General features: G+C 36.9%; 1 protein-coding gene across 1 annotated transcript in view; it reads right to left on the minus strand.

The window, feature by feature from the left end:
* The window catches only part of kmt2bb (lysine (K)-specific methyltransferase 2Bb), a 39,167-nt gene that overhangs the window by 12,867 nt on the left and 8,516 nt on the right, over positions 1-17,784 (minus strand). Inside the window, exons 5-24 of the mRNA XM_079886343.1 lie at positions 16,315-16,419; positions 15,806-15,962; positions 15,251-15,461; positions 12,777-12,841; positions 12,429-12,683; positions 12,167-12,273; positions 11,948-12,058; positions 11,629-11,742; positions 11,278-11,424; positions 10,378-10,470; positions 9,778-9,895; positions 7,580-7,693; positions 6,627-6,832; positions 3,595-3,696; positions 2,984-3,094; positions 2,591-2,667; positions 2,262-2,482; positions 2,050-2,153; positions 1,468-1,605; positions 1,095-1,253 (exon numbers count right to left, since the gene is read on the minus strand). Coding sequence (XP_079742469.1) covers positions 1,095-1,253; positions 1,468-1,605; positions 2,050-2,153; positions 2,262-2,482; positions 2,591-2,667; positions 2,984-3,094; positions 3,595-3,696; positions 6,627-6,832; positions 7,580-7,693; positions 9,778-9,895; positions 10,378-10,470; positions 11,278-11,424; positions 11,629-11,742; positions 11,948-12,058; positions 12,167-12,273; positions 12,429-12,683; positions 12,777-12,841; positions 15,251-15,461; positions 15,806-15,962; positions 16,315-16,419 — 2,715 coding nt within the window. The remainder of the gene's footprint in view (positions 1-1,094; positions 1,254-1,467; positions 1,606-2,049; positions 2,154-2,261; positions 2,483-2,590; positions 2,668-2,983; positions 3,095-3,594; positions 3,697-6,626; positions 6,833-7,579; positions 7,694-9,777; positions 9,896-10,377; positions 10,471-11,277; positions 11,425-11,628; positions 11,743-11,947; positions 12,059-12,166; positions 12,274-12,428; positions 12,684-12,776; positions 12,842-15,250; positions 15,462-15,805; positions 15,963-16,314; positions 16,420-17,784) is intronic.

The following is a 17,784-nucleotide window of genomic DNA, read 5'->3' on the forward strand; positions in this document are numbered from 1 at the left end:
ACAAGTTTAGTGATTTATTTATCAAACCAGCACCAGAGCAACAAGTGCAAAATAAGTTCAGTAGCTTAAACTTGACATTCAAAATTAAAGTAATGCTTAAGGCCGGCGACACACTGGCTGCGTGGCGTGTCCGTTTTTATTTCAGCTCCCATGTTAACAGGTTAGAGCTTGCACACTGCCTGCGTGACACACGCACGCCCGAGCCACGCGGAAAACGCGTGCATGCTAGAAATAGAACCGACGCCTATTTTTCACACGACACGCAAGCGTGTTGGAAGCGTTTCCAGGCAAAATAGAATAGGAAAAGATGTTTATATGTCATTTTGACACGAATACATATTAATAAATGTCATTTTGATGTTTGAAAGTGTCTAGGTTTTGACAAATGCAAATATAAATGTAATTTAAAAAAAAATATTATCAATTTTCAAATACTGCACCTGTCAATAGCCTACAGAACGAAATTTATATAGCCTATTTTGCCGTCAACACTGCCGACGTTGTCTTTGCTGCTATATATTTATGTTTAACATGAAGTATAGGCCTTCCACAACTCAAATATGTCAAATATATCACCAATGAGGCTTATCATATGTCACCTAGCAGCAGCAGCGCCGCGTCAGACACCACCCCTCGGAACATTTACTTGGCATATACTGCAAACCGCGTTGGAACTTGTTGGCATAACTATTGTGAAATACCTCCAAATCACAGATGTTTTGGCTCGATCCATGCTGTTCGCTGTTCTCTACTCCGAATGTTAGCTTGTTAACATGTGCTGCGTACAGTCAGAGACTATTTATAGTGCACGTTGCTAGCGTATGATGTCACACACTGCGCACAGCGGCGGCGCGAAAGCTTTTAATCGGCGGCATCTCCATAAACTTTTATATCGCCTAGCAGATCGGGGCAAATGTCGCCGATACCCGATCTAGAATTTTATTCAGTATCGACCCCGATACCCGATACAAATATCGGATCGGAGCATCCCTACACATAAGGCCTCTATTTGACTTAATTTTAAGCTACTATAACAAACTACAACTAAATAAGCAGCTATATAGCTAAATTAAATGCAATTAAACAAAGCTTACTTTTCCACTTATAAGGTCACGGTGCTTGTAACAGAAGACTCTTTTATCATCCTGGAAGACACAGTTGCGAAAGCGGGCACACATGAAGTGGTAGTTGCTCTGGCACGAAGAAAGGCAGCAACCTACCGTTGCTCCAGTTCGGTTACACCGTTCACAGCGCTGTGGAAGGAAAGTTGGAACATTAGCAAAGCCAAACATTATATTATGCTTAACAGATGCAAGTATACTGTTTGTTTAAATACTACATATGAAATGTATATGGCATATAGTTAAAATCCATTAAGTATGATATTTACTAATTATTAATTCAAGGCAGTGTAAAGCGTCACCAATGGATCTATTGAACCAGAATTAAATGAGATTAATACCATACCATTAGACGACCTCGTGCAACAGCACTGTGGACATGCAGAAGTGAGCCATTATCCTCCTCAAACACCTCTGCAGACCACATGGTACAGTTCACATGAGCCCATTCATTTTGCCCAAGATAGAGCAACCTCCCTGCATCCTGGGAAGAGAAATTTATAATACAAAGGGTTGCAATATAGATTTGGATTTGCAATACTAATAATATCTTTCACAGATCAGAGTAAGACTTTTATGCTATAATATTATGACATGGTATCTGAAAATTACAACTTTGTAAGCACCCGTACAAAAAGTACTGCGACAGTACCATGGTACAGCGGTATTATCAGATGGCAATGCCATGATACTTACATTTATGCATACCATATTGATAGCTATGATTACTATATTCATAAACCACAATAATTACATAGTACTTCATGGTACTAAAAGAACACAGTAATATTTCCATGGTATGTGTCTTAGAAAACATGATATTACCATTGTAACATCCCTAAAAACCTATTAGGACCTTGTAGTAACAAGCTAATATGAGGTAGAATACGGAGTTTACTGTGAGTTACTGTCTAAAAAAAGTACTTACGCTGGACTTTGCATCACCATATTTTTGGCACAGAACGCACTGTCTCTCGTCATCTTTCGACCAGCCTGTGTCCAGCTCGGTTTTAGCTGTCCGACCCTTTTTCCCTGGGAGAAAGCATCAAAATCTCAAGTTAGGATGCTTTTAACACAGGTTTTCCATATGTTCAGAAACAATGGTTACAATTGTCAATTTATACTTGTGTGTTTATTTACCTTTCATATTCATTCGTAATGCCCTTATGTCCATAAAATGACCTTTAGGGTTATGGTCCAAAAGTGTGGACAGATTCTCTTCTTCTCCCATTTTAACATCCACGTGTCTTCCCATTATTTTTGGGGTGCCGTCCAAAGCCTTGCTGCAGCCATCTCTCTCACGCCATTGAGCATAAACATGTTCATAATTTGGTGGCATCACGGCATGTGAAAGCATCCCACTGCAGCACAAGTGAGAATGCAGGAATGGAAAGGAAGGCAAGTGTGATTAATAAAATATACAATGTTTCTGAAAAGAATGAGCCTGGAAAGAATTATTAGACACTTACGCTGGCAAATGTTTAGAGCGTGGATCCCATACTTTAGGGTCCAGACTGTTGAACCAACCATAAACTTCCTCTAAGATCTGAAAAGGATTGAAATTATATAAATGCATCCAAATATAAAGCCAAATTGAATAATCACAAAAAAATAAGTATCTTATGAGTATTTCTAGGCTGATATTGAGAATAGAATGAAAAAAAAAATGTATGCAAACTTAAAATGTAAAAAGACAGTTTTGTAAAAAGACAGTCATCTTTGCAGTCGTGACTAAATATGTGTATATTTAAACAGTGCATCATAAGTCCATTTTATTTTCATGAGATGACCTAAGCTACTCTGACTGGTTGGGTGAAAATAACTTTGGTCTCAAATTAAAAATAAATACACAATAATCTGACCGTGAGATAGTATGAGCGGGCGAGGGCAGTGGGTCTTTGGTCCTCAGGTAAAATATCCTCTTCCTCCAAGTGACTGTGAATAACCTTCACCACATCCTCGTGGAAGGATTTCTGCTTAACAAAACCACAAATCGAATTAATATTTCCTTTCGATATCCTGTTCATTCTGAAACCAAAACACAAAATGATCCTGATAATTTGAGGATTCAGTTTGAGGTCGACTAGCTAATGTGTGCCATCAGAGATACTAGCAAATAGCAGGCAAGAGAAAGGAATGAGCATTTATTTTTTTTTTGTTTTTGAAATGTTGACATGTCAATCACATTTACAGTAATTGCTCAGTTTATGAACAATGTGGGATACCACACACTCGAAAAGCATGGTGAAGTTGCACAGCCACACTGAACCAAAGAATGTGGACTGAATATTTGGTAAAACCACTAGTGTAAACAAAGCAATTTATGATGGTACTTCTCAACCCTACATTCCCATTTGGTTCGAATTCTTTCAACTTTTTTGAGGTCACAAAAAGCAAACAGAGTTTTCCCTTTATTGATCTCAGACCTAAAACAAGCACATTTTCAAGTTATTTGAAAAGCAGAGAAACTGACCAAGGATGTGTATAGGCCTTCATCAAACTTCTTTCCAATAGCACGGAGGTCGCAAACAGGCAAATCTTCAACTCCAGTGTCCGGAGAACCCAGTGCAGCACACTACAAAAGATGACAAAGCACTAGGAATTGCTAACTAATCAAGCAATGATTAATGTTCCTTTTTATATGTATCCAGTTTATTTCCTGTAAATTCCCCCGCTTTGAGTAAACTGTTGAAACATAAATTTTCAAATGTTTTGTACAAAATACAACAATATAATGACATTTCCTCTTAAGTGGGCTTAATGAGGCAGGACTGGAATGTTAAAAGCATCAATCTGGTGAACTAGAGTTCAAATTTAAGAACTCCAACCTGTTTTCAGCACCCAAGTACATTGACATTAAAGTGGATTTAAACCACTTTTGAGTTGTGATACAGTGTCTCAGTCTATTTTACATTCACACGGGTGTTTTAGGAAGTAAAACTATTGGAATATATGAATAATAATACTTTTATTATTCCTAAGACAGCAATATATTACTATTGTAATACAGCTGTGTAAAATAATTTAATAATTTTTTATTAATTTAAAAATGTTGTCTTAATTTCATCTGAATCAGTCAGGATTCAGGCCGCATCATAGCACTGAAACTGCGCTCGTTAAAATCACAAATGATTTACTTTTAGCTTCTGACCAAGGCTGTATCTCAATACTAGTTTTACTTGATCTTAGTGCTGCGTTCGATACTATAGATCATACAATACTCTTAGATCGACTACAAAATTATACTGGTGTTCAAGGACAAGCATTAAGCTGGTTCAGATGATACTTATCTGACCGCTACCATTTTGTCTATTTAAATGGAGAAAAATCGATCATAACTTCAGTAAACTATGGAGTGCCGCAGGGATCTGTGTTGGGCCCTCTATTATTCTCAATATATATGATGCCACTTGGAAATATTATAAGGAAACATGGAATTAGTTTCCTTTGTTATGCTGATGACACTCAAATCTATATTTCATCACGGCCGGATGAAAACGCTAAATTATCCAAATTGACAGAGTGTGTTAAAGATATAAAAGATTGGATGACGCGCAATTTTCTTTTATTAAATCCAGACAAGACAGAGGTACTAATCATCGGTTGAAAAAACCGCCCACAAAACCTCTCACAATACAACTTTAACATAGTAGGATGTCCTGTTACTTTATCCTCTACAGTAAAAGACCTGGGTGTTATATTAGACTGCAACCTGTCTTTTGAAAATCATATTTCATATGTTACAAAAACAGCCTTTTTCCACCTTAGAAACATTGCTAAGCTACATAATATCCTATCAGTTTCTGATGCAGAAAAGTTAGTTCATGCGTTCATGACCTCGAGACTAGATTACTGTAATGCTTTATTAGCTGGTTGTCCTGCATCCTCAATAAACAAGATACAGTTAGTCCAAAATGCCGCCGCTAGAGTTCTTACTAGATCAAGAAAATATGATCATATAACACCAATTTTATCATCACTGCATTGGTTACCTATAAAGTTCCGTATTAATTACAAGGTATTGCTACTGACTTATAAAGCCCTAAACGGTTTAGCTCCAGTCTATTTAACGGATCTTCTATCGCCCTATAATCCATCGCGCTCTTTAAGATCACTAAATTCGAGGCTTTTGGTCATACCTAGGATATCCAGATCAACCAAAGGAGGGAGATCATTTTCACATTTAGCTCCAAAACTCTGGAATAGCCTTCCTGATACTGTTCGTTGCTCAGACTCGCTCTCCCAGTTTAAAACTAGATTAAAGACGCATCTTTTCGGCCAGGCATTCATATAATATTTTTAATCTTACAGTTCAAACTACAATCCGGCCTCTAGTTCATAAACGCCAGAGGAGAACTGGCCCCCGACTGAGCCTGGGTTCTCCCAAGGTTTTTTTTTTCTCCATTAGGTCACTTGATGGAGTTTTTCGGTTCCTTGCCACTGTTGCCTTTGGCTTGCTCAGTTGGGGATATTTTGGGGATATTTAATTTTATTTTATCAATCAATAAATTCCACTAGAAACAAACCTTGTTGTATTATTTTAATTTAATACTGTGAAGCTGCTTTGATACAATCTGTATTGTGAAAAGCGCTATACAAATATACTTGACTTGACTTAATTTCCTCATTAGCAAGAGTTAAATTCTTGAGCTTTAATTTTAGCAGAAAATGGCAGTTTCTGTATAACCGGCGCGTCTCAAAACAAATCTAGTGAAATGCTGTAATCATCTGTCCAAAAAAATTTTGAAAAGTATGTGAATGTGAAAATAATATCAATTAGTTCCACTGCTTTCCCAAATGCACAATAAAAAAAAAACTGAGTTCTCTGCACTCACTGTGAACTGGGCCATGGAAAACATTGGATCACATGCTGAACGCATGATGAGCAAAACAGCCTATAAACTGAATTAAATCGCATTCTTTTGCTATTTAATAAGGGCACTAAGCTATATGACGCTTTTGATTTTAGTTCAATTTCAGATGCTTTGACAAAACCATTTATGTTATAATGAAAAGTGTATTTTAGGTTAATTGTGAGACTTTGGTTCATTGACGAACTTTACACTGATGAATTATGACAATTATGTCTTTTTTAGAGCTGCTTTACAGCAGAATTGATTTCTTTGATTTGTTTGCATCACTGATTCTGTTATTTATCACTGTAAAGCTGCTTTGAAACAATCTGTTTTGTATCAAGCACTATATAATTGTTTTGAAAATGTGACAGGACAGATTAACAGATTGGTGGGCTGCCAGAGTCTTGATTATTTACAGGAAACACCGGGAATTATGACTTTACTTTGACTGTCAAGACTATACATTCCAATAACTTTCAGGACCTGGGAAGGAACATGCTTGTAACAATAAACATTTTGGAACTATTTTTATTATATTATCAAAATGTTTATGTGATCCTAGCTGCTGTTTGAACAATCAACAGTATCTGGTTGCTGCAGCTTTAAAAGTACAGCATACTAGGTTTAGGAGAGATCATCAGATGCCCACCTTCTTGCAGGTGACCAGGTGCTTAGTGAGGGTGGAGTTCAGCAGGCATTCCAGCACCCTCTCTAAGCCAGTCCTCAGCTCCTGGTTGAGCAGTTCCCTCCACCCCGCTCCATTAACATCCTCTCCATTGGGCTGCTCTTGTAAGCACGGCTGACAGGAGTACACCACACTCTCAGGTAGACTCGACAAGATTTCATATAAGTCATCTGTGAGAAAACAAACATTCGAGGAGTCAGCCACAGATGCAAGAGGTAGATTTCCCATTGATTCAGAGTGGAGCATTTTCACTGAATATTGAGAGTCACCTGTGACTAATTATTTTTCCTCAGCAACTCCCTGAGAATGCTTCATTCAATAAAAACAATCGGGATGGGGAAATCATGCATTACTGCATCACTATTAAGAGTTTGCATCACTCAGTATGTTTATATGGAAATGTACGCATTTCCAATGTTTATAGATTTGCAAATGTTTGGCCTGTGAACACACAGGGAATTTCCTTTCCATGACAAGTTTTTTGGAAAACCACATTTTATGTAGGAATGCTTTCATATTCTAGCCACATAAAAAAATAAATTTATTCTCCTATAAAAGCACAATAAATCATTTAATTATCCTATAATGCACAATAAATAAGTATAACATATTTATTTACAAACCGATGTTCTGTGGAGCTTTCTGTTTTGTGAATTTGGTTAAGTGTCATTAAAAAAAAAGATTGCAGATTTAGATTGCAAGTTAAAATGTATTACATTTGATTGATAAAAAAATTAAAAAAGATAAAATAAAACGAGATAAATTAAGATTAAAAAAAATAATATTAATAAATAAATAAAATCTGTTAAAAAAAACTAAATAAAAACTAAATTAAAAAATCTATAAAATAAAACCATGTGACCAATTCCACTCTGCCCAGCCTTTAGCAGAAGGTAAGATCTGAAAAGGTCACTCACCTGTCAGACCTTCACATTTAGCATGGACCCAGTGGTTACAAGTGGAGCACTGCATCATCTGGCTATCGTAGTCATTATCTTCATAACACTTGAAGCACATGGTGCAGTAATTACCTACACACAGAGGAAAAAATAACTTTGTGCGGATGTGTTTGTCACATGGGGTGTTTTTCACATAAAGGGTAGCTATTAAAAAGTCGGTGTGGCAGACTGCTAAAATGTTTTTGTTTTTTTAAGTCCATTTGTAAATACATGTTTATAAGTTTCATGAGATCGTACCACCCATTTGAGATTTCCTTTACAGCCAGGGCCTAATATTAACACTTGTCAAGCGGCAAATGAAAGTAAAAATTGAGTATATGGAACGGTATCAGTCACGTGTTGGCCGGTAACATTTTTATGAATCCTAACACTGCAAGTTGTGAGAACATCAATGTGAATGAACGACACTTGGGACAGATGACAGGCCAGTGCTGTATCGTCACGAAAGTTTAAGCCTTGCTCATTTAAATATTCAAGCGCAAGAAATTGTGAAAGGGAACTCAATTCGTAAAATAAAAATCTTCCGTAAAAAAAAGTTTGGGGTCAGTAATTTTTTCTTTAATTCTTTCTATTTTTGAAAAGGATGTGTGAAATTGATAAAAAGTGATAGCGAAGATTTATACTGTTAGAAAATTTCCATTTTGAATAAATGCTGTTCTTTTTATCTTTTTATTCATCAATGAATCCTAAAAAGGTATCACAGGTTCCAAAAAAATATTAAGCAGCACAACTGTTTCCAACATTGATAATAACTGAATATCAAACCAGCATATAAGAATTATTTCTGAAGGATCATGTGACACTGATGATTGGAGCAATGATGCTGAAAATTCAGCTTTGCATCACAGAAATAAATTATATTTTAAAGTATACTAAAATAGAAAACCATCATTATAAATTGTAATAATATTTCGTTTTTTTTTTTTTTTTTTTTTTTTTTTTTTTGATCAAATAAATGCAGCCTTGAGCCAATCAGAGGTGTTTAGGAATCCGTTCAACAGCGCTCAAAATGCTTGAGGGAAATGCTGGTATCGTCACATTTTTTAAATTTCGGTACCGAAGTTGGTACTTTTGACAACTCTACTGCAGAGTTTAGGCAAAGGCCAAATTAAATCATCATGTTATGCCAAGAATAAAAAATCCTCAAGAACATGCATTTATTAACGGTACATTATTTTGTAGCTTGAGATAATCTGACTGGATGGGTGATGAAATATCTAACAGACACTCTGAAAGATCCTGGAACAGCTGAAAAAAAAAAATATTAGGGCTGGGAATCGATTAAAAAAAATTAACTAATTAATTGCACAATTTGCTGTAATTAATTGCAATTAATTACATTTCCCCCAAGCTTGTAATCATCAATATTTAAACTTAGAATCACCTAATTAAATTAAACAACACAGGAAAAAAGGAACAGAAAATAGCCCTATATTAAAATAATATTAAACATCAATATATCAATATATTATTCTGTTTCAATAATCAATCAACAATCAATTTAACAGATTATTATTATTTTTTTCTACTAATTATCAAAATAAAATATAGTCCTTCAAAGCTATTATTACCAGAGCATGTGATCAGAGCTTTTACCATTGTTGCCCAGCATGACTACCAGCTCAGCAAACATAAGTCTACAGAGAAAATTCACGTTATTTGAGTGGACTTTGCTTTTCCAGTGCTCGGTAGTCGGTACGTGATTGGAGCATTTGGGCCGTTAACGACAGAGCCGCCGACACACACACAAATACACACACACACACACGGAACGGAGAGCGCGCCGCTGGGCCGTTGACGACAGAGCCGCCGACACACACACAAATACACACACACACACACGGAACGGAGAGCGCGCCGCTGGGCCGTTAATGACAGAGCCGCCGACACACACACAAATACACACACACACGGAACGGAGAGCGCGCCGCACGGAAAAGACCCGCTCGAGAATGAAATCTGATCGAGGCAAAAAAAAGTGCTGCGTTAATTGCGTTTTTTTTGTTTGTTTTTTACGCGTTAAACATTTCAAATTACTCGCAAAGATTAACGCGTTAATTCCCCCAGCCCTAATATATATATATATATATATATATATATATATTTCATCAACATAATTTATAATAGGCATATATAAAATATGCTACAAGTCTCACCTTGATCAAACAGCCTAGTGCAGTCAGGACAAAGACCCTTTTCATGATTCCACTCAGTGTCCCAGCTCTTTCCAGGAGTCACACCACAACTCTTGCACCGGATGCATGTCATACAAACCTTAAAAAAACAAATGTCACTCAATCAACATTTCCTGCATAAACTTAAACATCATCCAGAAACTGTACAATGACAGTCTGACCAAAAATTATAAAAACATGTCATTATAAAATTTTTATATAAATAATCTAAAAATATATACATAAAAAATACATAGTGTACAGTCTACTATTATGGTGCTTTTTGAAGTTCTGGCCACTGTAAATGTTTGTTCAAAATGTTCCTGTCAAATATTCCTCAGACAAATAGGGTTTTGTACAGTGTTTTCATTTGTGGGTGAACTGAATTATACAATATAAACACAAATGTATACTTCAATGTCTTGCATTTGTTATTTCCCCTGATACTAACTGAAGTGCTATCTTATGCCGCACATTTTTTGTTGTTTGCACTGACATCCTAAAGAAAAGGCAATGTTATAGAGGCGAAGACTTCCTTGTAGGTTTTGCAAGTGGAGGAAAGTCCCTCGGTGGACAACTTACCCAAGGCTTCTTACGTTTGTTGGGTTTGGGGTAGTTTGGACCCAGACAGGCAGGATGATAACAATTCTGACACCTTTCACACTCCAGCAGAGGCTGCAAAAAAACATTTACCAGTGACATCAAAGCTGTTACAGACCATCTGTTTCCATCGAAAATGACTAATGTCACAAGTTCCTCTTGTGAGAGCAACACGTGTACACTACTGTTCAAAATTTTGAACTCAAAAAGATTATTTCCCCCAAAGAAATTATTACTTTTATTCAGGGACGATGTATTAATTGCCCCAAAGTAACAGTAAAGACATGTAAAAGGTTATAAAAGATTTCTCTTTTTTTTCTATTCATCAAACAATCCTGAAAAAAAATTTCAGTTTGCACAAAAATATTAAGCAGCACAACTGTTTTCAACAATGATAATGATAAGAAATATTTCTTGAGCAGCAAATCATCATATTAGAATGATTTCTGAAGGATCATGTGACACTGAAGACTGGAGTAACAGCTGCAACAGTTCTTTTAAACTGTAATAACATTTCACAATATTACTGTTTCTACTGTATTTTGATCAAAATTCAGTTAAGACCATTTCAGTTATAACCTTTAAATTAGGGTTAAGGTCCGTTCACACCAAGGGCAATAACTATAACGATAAAGTTCTAAAAATTGTTTTAAATATATAAGAGTTCACACCACAACTATAATAGCACAAAGAAACGATATTGTTGGAATCATTTTCAGAAGGATTTTCTTTTCCAGGTGATGAACAAAAATAAATAAATGTTGACAGCCAACCAGAATCCATCCAGCATTAAAGAGCTTGAGCATTTAAAGCGAAACCGCGCTTGGAACAAACACAACATTATCATCCTCTGGTGTCGTGTTTTGGAGTGTCTCAAACTACCTTGGATTCTTTATTCTTGCAGCCACAAACGCGGCAGAACTTGCAGCGACGACAGCACCAGTTCTCCTTGTTCTCCTCCAGTGGACGCTCTGAAGGGTCCAAGCAGAAGCGATGGAAAGGCTCACAGCAGACTTGACAGTACAGCATCTGCACAACATAAGGTTGTCATGAAAATTCAGAAGATTTTATTTCCAGGATTTCACAATACCGGTAAACCTCACTTGGAAAGATGTTTTTCATGTATCATCACTATCAAGTAATGTGGCAAGATAAACAAAAAAAAAAAAAAAAATCACCTTAAAATAAAACATTCTTAATGTGTTGCTGAAATGAAAAGCAGTCAGGACGTACCTCATGTTGGCCTTTACTGGCACACAACAGGCAGGCGTACTGGGGCACGAGGGGTACAGATGTGAGGATGCTCAGACCTCCGGTCGCCCACACGCTCTGCACGCTACAGTCCTCCTGTGGAGAGAAAAAGAAAGGAGTAAGGAAAATTTTTGCACCACATAGTTTCTGCTGCATGCTTTGATCACGCCCTGATTATTCCATAACAGAATCCAGTGCTGCCATCATGTGGCAAACCTTTGCAGTGCTGAAATCTGAAGATCTGTGTAGATTACAAATAAAACAGAACTTGATTTTTATACTCCGTTTTGTAGATATCTACCTTAAAATCAACACGGATCTTATGTGTGGGTTCTGCAGGCTCTTGTTCTCTCTCTGCGAAACCATTGGCAAGGGCTGCAAGGACGCTGGGTGGCGTCTGTTCCTGAGGGCTCTGCAAACAAAGGAACAATGGACGATGCTTTCGATGCTTCAATGACATTTTGGCTGAATGAGGACAGGACTCTTTGAGAGAGTCCACCGGTATCAACAACATGAATACCTTCTCGACTTTCCGTTTGATGGGCGGAACCCTGTGGAAGCCAGGCCTGCGATGGCGCACTCCCTCGTCAAAAGCCTCGCCAATGAAGTCGTCCAATGAAACAAAATCTGTGGTGCATATAATACAAACAGAACTGTGACTTTGAGAGCAATAATGCAAGTAAATAACTGCCAAGAATCTGGTTTCAATTCCACTTTTCAAAAAAAACAGAACCAGTTATGAAAAAAAAACATTTGTAGATTCCTGATCACTTGGGTCTAACCTGAGTTTCGAAGACCAGGAGTTCTCCTGCGGCCTGGGGAAGTGGAATTTGAAGCTCCTATCCAGTCGAAGTCGGAGTCATAATCCAACAGGTCGCAGTACGAACGTGGTTTTACATGTCGCCGTGGCTGTTTCCGCACAGATGGACTGTCGCCTAGAGAGGGTGGAAACATCCGCCCGATCCCATCGCCGCCCTCACCTTCTTCATTACTTGAGTAACCCACACTTATCGAGGAGCGGCGCTTCTTCCCATGCCCTGAAAATGATGACACATTTATAGCAGACGTACAAAGAATAAACATAGCTTTTCATTTTGTATGCCGGCTTTCACTCTAAAACACGTTCTTACCTTTTTGGAGCTTGCCACTTAGCCTCATGGCCTTCCTTTCTTCAACCTGATCACATCTCTTGTATCTTTAAAAAAAAAAAAATTATAATAATAATAAGAAAGAGTAGTTTAATTTGGACAGGACTGCGTTGATTCCAAGTTCGAAAAATACGAGGACCTTGAATCAGACAAAAGCAAGAAAATTGTTGTAGAAAATGTAATTATAACAGGGGCAGACATTAAACAAATACATTTTATTGTTGAAAAAAGGTTAAAAAAAAAACTAACAAACTAAAACAAATGGGTTTGATAATGCCCTTTTTTAGATGGATTCCTGTACATTAAGTAACGAAAGTGGGCACTTAATGGAAATATAATTTGTGATTAATTAGAATGGTTTGATATGTAACACACTGATTACTAATATATATTCCTAATATAGAATGTTAACCATAATTGCCTTTTTTTGTCAAATAATTTGGTATTTCCTTTGAACACATTTTACCTGTATGCATGGTGGTTGTTGATAATGTTGTTATTTTTTAAACAAAACTAAAACTATTAGTGTTTTTGTTAAATGAAATGAAGATGAAATAAAATAAGATATACATATTAGATGAAAAACTTTGCCAAAGCAACCTAAATGAAAATGATAAATGTTGGCAATTAACTGAAATAAAAATGTTTATGTACTAAAACCTCTAAAACAGGAATGAAAATAAGTTAAAGCTAAACAGATATAAAGGAAAAAAAACACAAAAGCACATAACCAAATTGCTAAAAATTAAACTAAAATAAAAATGAAAACTGAAAGTATATAAATAATATTAAAATAAAACCAGTTGTGAAAAGTAACCTTTTCCTCAATTTAAAAAAAAATAAATATATATATTAATGTTTACAAAATTTAAAGAGTCCCACTTGAACAGTGCATTATGCAATATCGACAGCTAGTGTTTGAAATGGGTATTGCAGTCCAAATTCAAAATGTTGGAGAGTTGCCAGATTGAGGACACACAACATGAACAAGCTTTTAATTGACAAACTCTACACTCTAAGTTTTACTGTATCTGTGTTTTGATATGCCTCTGGTCATAGATCATTTTTAGATGGATGCAGAGGCTTTTTAGGTCAGGTAGAACCTGCGATCTCTGACTCAGTTCATCTACTGGCTTACCCTATACCCTATGTTTCCCGCCAACTGGCAATCCGGGGTGTCGAAATACTATTGGGCAAATTGGCAGCGGGCGAGATCACACAGACCAAAACAAAAACAGACATTCCGACACGGGACTCACTTTTCAAAGTAGAATAACTATCTGTAGCATTGTGTTTCAGAGAAACAAGTATGTGAACTTAGCATGTTTCCTAAATCTCTGCAAAGTGCAAACATATGATATTTGTATGCTTCAGTACAGTCAAAAAATTACATACAGCACCTCATATTTCATATGTTACAAGAACAGCCTTTTTCCACCTTAGAAACATTGCTAAGCTACATAATATCCTATCAGTTTCTGATGCAGAAAAGTTAGTTCATGCGTTCATGACCTCGAGACTAGATTACTGTAATGCTTTATTAGCCGGTTGTCCTGCATCCTCAATAAACAAGCTACAGTTAGTCCAAAATGCCGCCGCTAGAGTTCTTACTAGATCAAGAAAATATGATCACATAACACCGACTTTAACATCACTACATTGGTTACCTATAAAGTTCCGTATTAATTACAAGGTATTGCTACTGACTTATAAAGCCCTAAACGGCTTAGCTCCAGTCTATTTAACAGACCTTCTATCGCCCTATAATCCATCGCGCTCTTTAAGGTCACTAAATTCGAGGCTTTTGGTCATATCTAAGATATCCAGATCCACCAAAGGAGGGAGAGCATTTTCACATTTAGCTCCAAAACTCTGGAATAGCCTTCCTGATACTGTTCGTTGCTCAGACTCGCTCTCCCAGTTTAAAACTAGATTAAAGACGCATCTCTTCAGCCAGGCATTCATATAATATTCTTAATCTTACAGTTCAAACTACAATCCGGCCTCTAGTTCATAAACGCCAGAGGAGAACTGGCCCCCGACTGAGCCTGGGTTCTCCCAAGGTTTTTTTTTCTCCATTAGGTCACTTGATGGAGTTTCAGCTCACCATTAGGTCACTTGATGGAGTTTTTCGGTTCCTTGCCACTGTTGCCTTTGGCTTGCTCAGTTGGGGATATTTTGGGAATATTTAATTTAATTTTATCAATCAATAAATTTCACTAGAAACAAACCTTGTTGTATTATTTTAATTTAATACTGTGAAGTTGCTTTGATACAATCTGTATTGTGAAAAGCGCTATACAAATATACTTGACTTGACTTGACTTGACCTTTAATATAAAATGAGAAGTGAGGGAAAAAAATCTGGTTTCTCCCATGAACTACAGTGCCTGAAAAACACTAAACCATGAACTGAGTGTCAAGTAGTCTGGGTAAAATAACATAAACATACTTACACACAGCACTGCCGTTTTGTGTTGGGGCCACCAAACTTGGGTTTGTCCAAGCAATTAATGCACCTGCCACAGTCCTCCTCATGCAGGCAACCTTTACACTCCCCACACCGTCGGGACCGGTTCCCAAAGAAATGACCTCTACCGCGACGAAACTTTGGCGTCCTGTGTTCTTGTAATACAGGGCTTTCCGGGTCAGAATGAGACTCGACTCCTGCAACAGTGATAAATTTCAAAACACAGCCTTGATACATAATCAACAAAAGGTATCAATACTATCAACAAATTAGTGCAAGTGAACTGCCATGCTGTCTAACTTTTTAAGGCAAATACAATGCTGTCAAGTAGCTTACAAGGCTTTGGAACAGACCAGAAATGTATTTTGAATATATAAACAGTAAACAGCAGATTAACAAGAAAGCATCCTAAACTATAAATATCTGTAGAAACACATCTAAAAGAATGGTTTATAAAAAGTTACACTAACTGAAGTCTTTTATGAGATCATCTCTTGGGTTTATTGGTAATATTTGCAGTTTGCAGAGTAAGTGATGGTACCTTTTTCTGCAGGAGAAGGGGATATGTCCGATCTCTCGTGCAGGGGTAGCGCACTAAGCCGGGGGATGTCGTCGGGGACCATGGCACGAGGCTGACCCAAAACCACAGCTGCAGCTCTGCATACGTGTTTAATGCGAGGCCCCCCTCTGGCAGGTTCCTTATGGAGAGATTTGTAAAGTATAAAAACAAAAGCACTCAACAAATTCTGTTCTGTTATCACACTGGTTTGACTGGCATCATATTTGCCAAAATTATGTCAATAATTACAATTAGTGTGCACATATTTACTATGTGATAACCTAGTTACCTACTGACCTAGTAAAATCTTAAAAGAACATGTACAACATTGCTCATGGAATTTCTATCATATTTTTAATACCAATACTAAAGTATAATGAAATAAAATAAGAATCAAATAAGATTCTAGTGCATTTACTGAAAACAACACAAAACTCTGTTTATTTAGTAGGATTCTTCTTATTTGATAAAAAAAAGTAAAAACCTGATACCTGCTCTGGAGAAGCATCAGTCTTGTTGGGGCAGGCATTTTCAAGCCGTTCTTTCGGTTTTCGTCTCTGTCTCTTTGTTGCAGTAATTCTACCCTCTGGCAAAAGCTACCACAAACAAGGTGTGAAAACAGATGAAACAATATTAAAGGCAGGGTAGGTAGGATTTTTCTAAAAAAAAAAACATTCCAAATTTGTTTAAACTGTCTTTATATAGAGTATAAAAAAGAGAGTATAAAAATCGAGTGTCTGTAGACCTCTCACGACTGTTGTAAACACAGCTAATTATTTCCATTCACTCCACCCCCTCCCTTCTGAGCTCCTTCCAAAGCCACGCCCCCAAAACACATGAACGCGCGACGCCAAACGCTCAGGCTCAGCTGGAAGACGCATTTATTACCTGAGACGAGTGGAGAGGAAGGAGCGCAGTATGCAGTGACATCATGTCAGAATCACATGTAATAAAATACCTAACTTCATCACTATAAATATAAACAAATAAGATTTCTTTTAGTACTCACTATCAAGCTAGCATATCGATACTGGTAAAGTTTAAAATATACTTTGTTTGATTCGGTAACAAGCTATATTTATAGGTAACGAGCTATATTTATAAGGCAAAGCTAAAAACAGGTTGCATTGTTACACGTTTTTCCATTACCATCAGTTACACTGTGATGAAGGTGAATTTCGTGTAAGATTCATAACATATATGGTGTTCTGCATGTAAGAGTTTCCATGATGAAAACATTGTTGACTCTAATGAGGACTACACTCCGGAGACAAGTACCGCTTCGTCAGTTCGAGGACAGGTCCGGGGTCGAGGGCGAAGCAGAGGAGGTCGTTCAAGAGTGCGGGCAACCAGGGTCCGAGGAAGTAGTTTTTGCCTTGTTTGCCTTCACTGACTGAATATGCAGGTGCTTTGAATTTTGAATGCTCTTTCTCTGCCATAATTTTACTCTTCGTAGGTTCCGCGCCTCTCTTGCACTCCTCAAATCAAACGGGTGCGCGGGCATATGGGCAGATCTAGCAACAGGGGTGGTAGCCATGGTTGCGAGAGTGAGTGACAGTCGCCCAAACCAATCAATTGTTTCGTCCCGAATGGAAATAATGAGCTGTGTTTATTGCAGATTAAAAGGTCTACAGTCACTCGATTTTTATACTCTCTTTTTCAGAGCACTTACATTTTAATTATGTATTGGTATATAAAAACAAATTTGAAAAAAAGTTTTTTATAAAAATCCTAACTACCCTACCTTTAATAGCACTTCAATTATACACATGGTGAAAAAGCATCAACTGAGTAAGAATTTCTTAAAGCATGCATTATTTTTCAAAAGTTTGAGGTCATTATTTTTAATGTTTTTGAAAGCAGTCTCTTGCACACCAAGGATGTATTTATTGTACACAGCAAAAACATTAATATTGTGAAACATTATTTCAATTTAAAATAACAGTTTTCTACTTTAATAC

Source organism: Squalius cephalus (genome assembly GCF_949319135.1).
Source record: "Squalius cephalus genome assembly, chromosome: 11".
Taxonomy (NCBI): domain Eukaryota; kingdom Metazoa; phylum Chordata; class Actinopteri; order Cypriniformes; family Leuciscidae; genus Squalius; species Squalius cephalus.